The sequence below is a fragment of the Cyprinodon variegatus genome, unplaced genomic scaffold, assembly GCF_000732505.1.
Source record: "Cyprinodon variegatus isolate N-32 unplaced genomic scaffold, C_variegatus-1.0 Scaffold741, whole genome shotgun sequence".
Lineage (NCBI taxonomy): Eukaryota > Metazoa > Chordata > Actinopteri > Cyprinodontiformes > Cyprinodontidae > Cyprinodon > Cyprinodon variegatus.
The window spans coordinates 287,472-297,566 of record NW_015151194.1 but is presented as its reverse complement, the minus strand read 5'-3'; the positions used below and the strand labels follow the sequence as shown (position 1 = coordinate 297,566).

The window sequence follows — 10,095 nt, the reverse complement described above, 5'->3', positions numbered from 1 at the left end:
GTTTTTGTAAAAATCCAACATTATTGTGTCCACTATTATTTGACAGTCAATATAAGGAAGTTATTATTGTCAAACAATGGTTTTAAAATTTTGCTAAACTTGACTGTTCTGCAAAACCCTTATGTTGTTAGAAAACTGTAGTATATGGCGCCCCCTACTGATAGCTTTGAGAAAATACAAGCTACAGTGGCTGTGTTGACATTTTGTATCACCATCAATAATTCAATAAACGTTTACTTCCTATGGACAAAATATTATGATTTATAGAGGTTGAAAAAATATTTAATATAAATTTAATTTAGTTTGACCTAATCCTTTTTTTAAAATCATAACTACATCTATTTCCTCAGATTTTTTTTGCATTATAGTGTTAAGTACAGTATAAGTCAATTTTCTGATGTCACCTCGCTTCATTTTTTACATTTCTCTGTATTTTAGCTTCACATGAGGTCTATATTTCACCTAAATATTGGATGTAAAACCTAAGATTTAGGTGTTCTTCGAAGAACAGGAAAAAATGACCAGTAAAAACTGTCCCTTCTTTTGACTATTGGTCCAAAACTTTTTCAAAAAATATTTAATTTGCTACTAGATTGATTACAGAAGTTATAAGCCGTGGATTTTTCACTAAATATGCTGTAATGGTTTTCATCATCTGAATTTTTGGTGAAAGATCAGAAAATTAATTTGGCCTCTGTTTCTGTTATGTTTTTTGTTTTGCTTTGCTCCTTGTTTTCTAGTTTTAGTGGGTTAATTCTTAGTTTATTGAGTTCTTTGATTCTTTTCTCAGTTAATGTCTTAGTCTTGGTTCTGTTATATTTTTCTTTTTAGTGTTCAGTCTTGCTTTACTCCTTGTTTTCTATTGTTAGTGGTTTTATTTTTATTTTGCTGTGTTCTTTGGGTTTTTTTTCCCAGTTACTGTCCTAGTCTGGGTTCTGTTATGTTTTTTTGTTTTTTTTGAGTGTTTAGTTTTCTTTTCTCCATGTTTTATAGTCCTAGTAATTTAATTATTTTGTTATTTCCAGGTTTCTTTTTGTGGCTCTCTGCTGCCCTCTTATGTTCTCCTTCTTCCCTAGCTCTTTCCCTTTATTTTTCTGTGCACACCTGCTCCCAGTTTCCTCATTAGCCCTCTCTTTGTCTCAGTCTCCTTTAAAAACCTCATCTCTTTAGTTCCTCTTTGCTGGGTCCTCGTCATACACCATCCAACTTCGTCTCTCTGAGCCTTCCTCCTTGAGTTTTTGATTCCCTGATGTCTCCATGGTTTTCTGGTTTGTTTTCTACTTATTTTTTCTTATGTTTTGAATTTTGGATTCCTGGTTTCTTGTTTGTTTGGACTTAGTTTTTTCAGTTACTCTTAATTAAATGTACCATAAATTCACCTCTGCCTGCCTGCCTCTCCTTTTGGGTCAACTGACCATAGCCAAATTGTGACAGCCTCCTTTAGAGGTTGACGGTTCCTAATTGAACATGTCTGTGTCTCCTGTGTATCATAATTTTCTCAAAAGTTTAAGCTGAGTTTTTCTTTTCCAAGCCTTTAAAGGTTATAATGGTTTTTCCTCCATAAAACCATAGACTTCTTTCAATTTCTCTCATTTGTTTCATCAACATGAATCTAGTTTAAACACGTAAAATTGAACATGTTTGGCCACCAGCAGGTCCTGCAATCATGGTTGAAAACTAGAATTGTTCCCTACATGCTGTTGAGGCATATTTACTGCTAGACATTAGCTAAGCAATCATTTCGTATTATTTTTTTTTTCGATCAATCTCTTTGCTGAAATGAACTTGTTTTTTTGCAGATTCATCCAGGAAGCAGTCTAAGAGCAGAGCTCTGACCGTTCAGGGTCTTGTTAAACCCACTTCTTCAAAGGATCAGGGGTTTCATGTGGAAATGAAATCGGATCATGAAGACCAAAGTGGTGAATCCTCAGGAAATGGACCCTGGAAGGAAACACTTCTCCATTAAGATAAACTAGTTTTCTACCAGTGATCAACCATTAATTCCTCATTCTCTGCTTGAGTGTTTGCTTTTAGAGGAGACATAAACCTGCTTAAATGTTGCTCTATTTGTGAAGAAATAATCTCAGTGAGGTAACTTTAAATTTATTTAGACATAATATCAATAAAAACAACTTTTTTTTTTTAGTTTGTTTTGTTTTTATATGAATATTTCTATAGGTTAGAAAACCAATAAAGAGTATCTGTTTACTGCATGTTTACAGCAATATTGCATGTGTCATAAACGGGGACAGATGTATGAAGGTAGATTTGTGTCTTTATTATTCAATTTAAAAAAGGTTGCTTCAATCGAAAAATATATTTTCAATCGAAAACACCCTCACTTCAATGAAAAAAAGTTTTCAATCAAAGAAAAGTATTTGAATGCAAAAATATACTTGAGACCCAAAAAAAATACACAAGTTTGTTGCTTTTGTTCGAAGCAACTTCTTTTTTGATTGAATGATAAAGACACAAACGTCCCACCTATTATATGGTCCAACCAACAAACAATGTTACTTCAATAAAAAAGTAGCTTTAAACAAAAACAAACTCGGCTTCAATCAAAGAAAAGCAGTATTTAAATGTATTTTTTTTCCAGTCTAAACTGTATTTTAGCATTCAAATACTTTTTTTTTCTTTGTTTAAAAACGTTTCTTTTAATTGAACATAATTTTTTTGAAGTGACCTTCTTTTTAAATTGAATTATAAAGACATAAATCTACCTCCATACAGATGGAATCAATATTCAGGTGAGACAGACAGTGGGAAGGTTTAAAACCTTTAATTACAAAATAAAACAGAACAGAAGCAAAACGTGGGCTGCTGTGGATCAGAGGACCTGCAGCAGTTGTAGAGGAAAGGTGGAGCATCGCTCATTACTGGTTGGACAGTTCAGTCCATCCTCTAATCAAAGGCAGGATCAACCAATGCACTGCCAAAGAGATGCGGTGCTGAGACGTCCAGAGGGCCCCCGATGCTGCAGCCCCAGTGAGCAGGCAGGAGACCGATCCATTTCAGGAAAACAGTTCAGAACAGGACAGTTCTGAGATCCGGGAGTCCGTAGCAAGACCCGGGGTTCCAATCCAACCAGGAACAGAAAGATATAGGGTTACTAACCCTAATCTTTTTTTATTTTCAAAGTTTCAATGACTTTTAATGACTGCCCAATCTTGTTTCTGTTTTTAAATGTATGATGCATCCAGTTTCAACCTATATCAATACAAACTTTATATGATTTCTGTACATCTCTTTTTATGTGGGTTGATTCATCTTTGCTTATTCATTCATTTTATCTGACATTATTAAAGGGACTTTTTCTGTAAGTTAATCTGGAACCTTTTAGCTCTGACTGATACATAAATTGGCTTTAAAAAGGTGTTTTTAAGCTAATAAATACAGCCGTCTCTGTTCTAAGAACTCCTCTAGAACCTCTGGAGATAAATTCCTCATAAAGTGAAGAACTTTATGGATAGCTGTGAGCATCCTCTTCACCAGATTGTTTAGCAAGTATCTTCAGTCAGAGGCTTCTCTAGACGTGGTGCAGGACAGACCTCTACAGAAAAGCCTTCCTGTCCACAGAAGCTGAATTAGTATTACCGGTAGTAAAGTATGAGTTGCTGCAAGCATTTTTTTTTTTTCCCTTTGGGGTTAATAAGGCATTTTTAAAAGGAACTCTGTCAAAGAAAGACAACTGCAACAATAAAAAAAAAGTTTTAAATGAGATCTTTTGATCTCTACAAAAAAAAAAATGTTTGGCATGAAATCTCAGGGATGTAAGCAGGTGAGGCCAAATGAAGATACATGATCTCAGTTCTTCATGGATTTTGTTTCTGTTACAGAAAAAAAACAATCGACGTAAAAAAAATCTCCTAAAGACTGTCTGAGTCTGGGGGTTTAGTTAAACTCAACTCTTCCAGCTTGAAGGAAATTATAATTTTCTGTGTAGATTGATATTGATGTTTTGCTTCCTTCCACAACCCTTTGAGTACGGCAGATCTACCACAGAGACATTGGTAGGTAGCAAGTTTGCCAGCTTTCAGAGTAAAGGGAATGAGAAATGATGGTTATCTCTGTGGGTCATAGTGGTAATCCAGAGTCTCTCTCCTCCCACTCTGTCAGTGGTCTGATTACAAGGCTCTACCCTCCACCAGAGTACCACCTCTGTGCCATGTGTCACGATCAGATCCGTCTTTCTATTGGTGCGTTGGACCCATCACCTCTCTCCCCAAAAGGGACGCCACATCCCACTGGAGGTGTGTGTGTGAGAGTGGGAGGGGAGTCTGTTATTGCCTGAACTGTGTGTGGACTCTGGTCCCAGACTGTTGGAAGGGAAGGACAAACTTTAGCACACAAAAAGCCATGGACTCAACCTTGGTGAGATTATTGCTTTTTTTTTTATCCCTTTTTGTTTAAGAAATCCTATATTTATCAAACCGCCGTTTCTTAACCCACAGTTTAAAATGGCTAAAGTATTCATCTGTGGTTATTTTAAACATATAATGTATGCTCTTGCAGATGATCCCGGTGGTGTTGGCAGTTTTTGCAGTCGTAGTGACGTTGTTGTATTTCCTTCTTGGAGATTCTGCAGGAGAAAAGAGGAAAGGCCCCGTAACTCTAAAGGATTCCACCATCAAATATCCACTACCACTCATTAGCAAACAGGTACAGTAGGCTGCATAAAAACACATTGATTCTGACTGGGATTAAATGACTGTTTAGCCTAATAAATCAGTTCAAAGCAATCAGATTCTTCATTATACTTTATAACATATAGGTGGATTCAATCTGAAATGGTGATGGAAAACAGACAAATTCAGGAGATCCTTTATGGAAATTTGATCACAATATTTTTAGGGGGCATCAAGTGGTTTACTTTGCAGCGATTCTTCATCCTGAGTTAGCATGTGGTGACGGTGCTACCTGCCAAAAATATTTCTATAGGTGAGAAAAAAAGTTAATTACAGAACAGCAAATCGATTTTGTCTCTGAGATACTTGTTTATTAACAAATTTACCACTTTTTGCATAACGTCAATGGAGACTTTCATGGCTGATCTCTTTTGTTGCAAAGAAAACCCCAAGCAAAGCAGGATATATAGCCTATTATTATTTATTTCACCTTATTGATCAATTTGTAAAGAAGATTTATTGGTAAATGTACATATAAAGATCTGCTTGATTAAACCTAAGGCAGGGGTTCCCAAAGTAGGGATCAGGTATATCCACATATGGAAGGCTAGAAGGGCCATGAAATAAACAATAAGCAGATGTGACTTTTATTTATTTATAAAACTCGATTCAAATATTAAATATGTCATTAAACATTTCTAAAATACACAATTGTTTTATTTTGTGTCCTCTTAAATTAAAAAAAGATAAATTAAATATTTTGCTTTTAAAAAATATATAATTAAAAATGAATACACTTACATCCGCTTATAAGTATAAATAAATACTGACTGAATAATTAAGTGAATATTTATTTGTAGGGACCTAAACTCTATTGTTATTTTTTGGGGTCACAGGCTGAAATCTTTGGGAAATCCTGGTCTAAAATAAAAAATAAGTTCAATAAAAATAAGTGCTGAATGCCTTGTTTGATGTTGGCTTAGAGGTGATGTTAAGAGTTTACAAAAAAAACTAAAGGATATTTATAGGGGAGCAGTTCCATTTAAAAAAGTTTTATTTTATTTAGTTAGGAACCCTTTTATTGGTGTATAAAATGACAATTATATTTGAACTGCTTTTAAGCTCAAATTTGTTAAGTGAAAATGCAGCCATGTCTGTTTAGTTTAGGGAAAGATTCACAGCTTTGTCACAGAACAAGTTCTCTCACAGTAGAAACATTTAAGATCCACACAGCTTTAGACTGAAGGTTTTCGTTTTATTAGCAGTCGATTTGAGAATCCATCCTGTTGCCTTTTCTAACTGTTCTATCTGTGACCTTGTGCAGGAAATCAGTCATGACACCAAGAAATTCCGGTTTGGCCTTCCATCGGAGTCTCATATCCTTGGACTGCCAGTTGGTAATGAAACATCTCTGATAAAAACTCACAAAGTATCCTGTTATGTAGAGATAATTTAGAAACATCTGAGCTAATTTCACCTTTTTCAACCACTGAACAGCAGTGGAAGCATCTCAATACAGGAACACAACACTTTTACATTCTAGAAAACAAAAATAACTAATTACATCTAATTTACAGAGAAAACACTTCATATTTACCCATTTGTCACCTTTACTCACCTTTTCTCAGGTCAGCATGTTTACCTGTCGGCTAAGGTGAATGGCTGTCTAGTGGTCAGACCTTACACTCCAGTCTCCAGTGATGAGGACCAGGGATTTGTTGACCTAGTGGTCAAAGTGGGTAACCTTGGATTAACAGAAAACAACAATCAAAAACTGTGAAGCAACCAATGTATTGGGTAGCAGTCATCTTAATGGTAACAGTAAGCAAATTATATCATTAGAATTGCTTGGTTAAAACGTGTTGAGGGTAGTGTTGCACCAATACCAATACCAGTATGGGGCGAGGGCTCAATCTAGGACTAAAATGCTGGTATCGGAACCCGCTAGTACCAACAAATAGGGCTCCGATACCATTATCATGTTTGTTTGTCACTTGAACGCAGCCTTCTCTCTCCCGACACTCACTAGTATTAACTATCACTATTGGCCTGTTGCACTAGTATTATACATGTTCTATAAATTCATGAAAGTTGCACTATTTTGGCATTTGAGAGTCAAAACTCAGTGTTTAAAAGAGATTTATAAATTATTAAAGTCATTTTACTGTCTTACTGTTGCACTACTATTACACATTAATATAATTTCTGAATTTTGCACTATTTTGGCCTTTGAGATCCAGAAGTTTATTCAACTATTGTCACCCATTCCACTTAGGCAATAAAAAGTTCTACTGGATTCACTTTGTTTTAGTCTTTTTCCTGCCTCACAAAGGTAGGAGCAGCTTGAAAAAGCCGTGATGGCAATTATTTTACATCCAAGTAGTACGCAGTTCTTCATATATACACACACACATCAATTTCTAACAGATGGTATTGGTTTGGTATCAGTATCGGGCCCAAAAAATACTATTTGGCAGCCATTATACTCTACATAGCACTAACCCTAACCCATTCATATGGTGCAAATAAGGAATATATATTGTCAGTTCAATTAATTTAACTCAATTTAGTGTATTTATAGAGCCTTGAATACACAAAACATGTCATCTGAAGGGACTTTACAGAGACAGTTCAATCAGATCACAGTCAGATGTATTACAATTTATATGTATATATATGTATATAGCATGTATATAAAAAGAGCGGAGAAGAAAAACAGCTGTTTAACAGAAAGAAAGTAGCAGAACCAGACTCAGTGTGAGTGGCTTTTTGTTAAGGGCGAAATTCAAGGAGACAGAAGCAGACACAGAAAAGGAACATAGAAGCACTGATCTATAAATACTTCTGTTAGAAAATGTGACAGCAAACTACTTCAGCAGAAAAGCCCTGGGTTGGTGGTCATGTCAAACAGATGAAAGAGATTACATCCAGTTAGTCGGAGTCGAAGATGAGCCTATAGCCATATCTAGGAGAGAAACGGGAATAAACACTGAAAAAACAGGCCAAACACTGTCGTCTATAACTGAAGTTGTTTACAGCAGCGGTCTAGGTGAGAGTAATTATCAATTGAGAGGACGTTTCTTTTAAAAAAAGGTTGGGAATATCTTTAAGACAAAAGCAAAAAGGATAAGATTTGGAAAGATTTCCGTTTATCAATAATGAAGTCAGAGTAATCAAAAATGATATTGATAACAAATGTCTTTCCTGTATGACACCGCAGGATGCACCATTGTGCAGCATGTGATACTACTCAGGATGTTAGGGACATCAGGGGGATTAATATTTTAGACATTTTTTTCTTTCATTTTCATTGTTATATAAATAAGGGTGAAATAAAGAACCATAGAACTGATAACTTGTATTTTCATGTCTTAGTGTGATAGTTCAAAAAGACTTTATAATAAAAACTACATTTTCCTTCAGGTATACTACAAAGGCACCCACCCAAACTACCCAGACGGGGGGCAGATGTCTCAGTATCTGGATAAAATGGCCATCGGAGACACTATTGACTTCAGAGGACCCAATGGGCTGCTCATCTACAAGGGCAAAGGTATGGAGTTTGGTGCTTCTCAAAGTTGCTGCTGCACTTTTACCTTTTCCTACCACCAGATGGCAGTGTGTTTAAATATGAGCCTGAAATGCTTTGAGGGTCTCTTCATTTCTGAGACTATAATCTTCTCTTCTAAGGAGTGTTTTCCATCCGAGCCAACAAGAAGACGGAGCCAAAGATTCAAAAGTACAGACATGTTGGAATGATTGCAGGTGGAACAGGTACATTTATATAAGTTATTAAAGGTGTTTTATTCACCTAATAAGGTTAAACCAAGACTATCAATCCCAGTTAAATGATTAGTTGGATATCAAGTGATATCTTTACCTCAGTGAAAAAAAGAACATTTATTTCACCTTCCTATATCTTCAGTCCAAGCTCTATAATTAGTGCTGAATGTCTCAGGTATCACCCCGATGCTGCAGTTAATCCGAAGGATCACATCAGACCCTGCTGACAACACCAAGTGCTCCCTCATATTTGCCAACCAGGTGGGTCATTTAGGCGAACATCACCAGTGAAACTGCAGGTAAATGAAACATGGCTGATTGAAGTTTGCTTATCTCAGACTGAGAAGGACATTTTACTGTGGGATGAGCTGAAAGAGGTGGAGAAGAACCATCCGGAGAAAGTTAAAATCTGGTACTCTTTGGACAGGCCTCCAAAAGGTGAGATGGCAGGAAATTAATTGTCTTACTGTTACGTTTTCCAGCTAAATATCTTTGCAACCTAACTTTGCTTGAATTTAATGGTTTTATTTAGTGTCTGTACATTTATATTCCACCCTGAAGATAAGTTTACTAGAACTATTTCATATTTTAAAGGTATTGTGGAGGATTTTTGCAAATTTTTGATAAGACCCGCCCTCTCCACTTAGAAAATAAACGCATACGAAAGCGTGCATGAGCCAATTTCTCCTCATGCAATTTTTACACTAAGTGAAAATGGAGACAAGCACGTAGGACGGCCTTACGCAAACATATCACCAGAATGATTGACAGTTAGGAGGACCACTTATTTTGATGATCCACCCGGAAAAAAAAACTCCTCCACTATACCTTTAATCCTTCTTTTAAAGAAAAAAAGTTATACACTACATTTCAAATAGATTAAAAGTATCAGTGGAGATGCTGCATTTGATCCTTTCACCATCATTAGCTTAAAGTTGTCAGATTTGTTAATGTTTTGCTTCTAATTGAATAAATGCCCTTTCTTATTCTCCATTAAAGGGTAAAAGTACATCTGATATTCTAAATGTTTCCTGAATATTTGTTACCAGTTGAGCAAAAGTCTGACTCAAATTATGCTAAAGATTATAATAAAGATAGGTACAAAAGGCTTAAAAATAAATTGATGACATAAAGAAGCTACTGTTTGTTGCAGTTTTCTTTTACGTTTTAGGATTTTTGGAGCCGTTGTAACTTTTTATTTATTGTCCTGGCTAGTTTAGTAATCTTTATGCAATAATACTTAAAGTGGCTTAATGAAACACACCTTTTCTTCTTTTGCATAATCCCTAAAGTATGCTGGTGAAGCTTCTCAGTCATCCAGGTCATATTAATTCCAAAAACAAAATAAAAAACAATCCACTGGACTTGGTTTCGGGGTTTGAAGACGTTTCGCTTCCCATCCAGGAAGCTTTTTCAATTCAAAATGTCGGGAATAGCGTTGAGATCGAGGTTTTAAACAGTAACAAAGGCTTGTTTTTGTTTTGAAAACATGCAAACTGGAACAAACGAAGGGGTCCACCAGTTTGGAATGGGGGTCGTTTGGCCTCTTCTGTTAGACTGCAATACCCCATACCTGTCTAGGTCTCTGAAAGGGAGGTTGTTAAAGGGGATTGTTGACCTGGCTGAATAGGTGAGGTCTCCCACTCTCTCTGGGCCTCAAAAAGGACAATGGACATTCTTTGGA

General features: G+C 35.9%; 1 protein-coding gene across 1 annotated transcript in view; it reads left to right on the top strand.

The window, feature by feature from the left end:
* The first annotated feature begins 4,359 nt into the window (after window positions 1-4,359).
* LOC107098019 (NADH-cytochrome b5 reductase 2-like) overlaps window positions 4,360-10,095 on the top strand; it is a 7,710-nt gene continuing 1,974 nt past the window's right edge. The window contains exons 1-8 of the mRNA XM_015395444.1: window positions 4,360-4,374; window positions 4,516-4,662; window positions 5,953-6,025; window positions 6,257-6,363; window positions 8,052-8,181; window positions 8,319-8,402; window positions 8,587-8,672; window positions 8,750-8,849. Of these exons, the coding sequence (XP_015250930.1) occupies window positions 4,360-4,374; window positions 4,516-4,662; window positions 5,953-6,025; window positions 6,257-6,363; window positions 8,052-8,181; window positions 8,319-8,402; window positions 8,587-8,672; window positions 8,750-8,849 (742 nt within the window). The remainder of the gene's footprint in view (window positions 4,375-4,515; window positions 4,663-5,952; window positions 6,026-6,256; window positions 6,364-8,051; window positions 8,182-8,318; window positions 8,403-8,586; window positions 8,673-8,749; window positions 8,850-10,095) is intronic.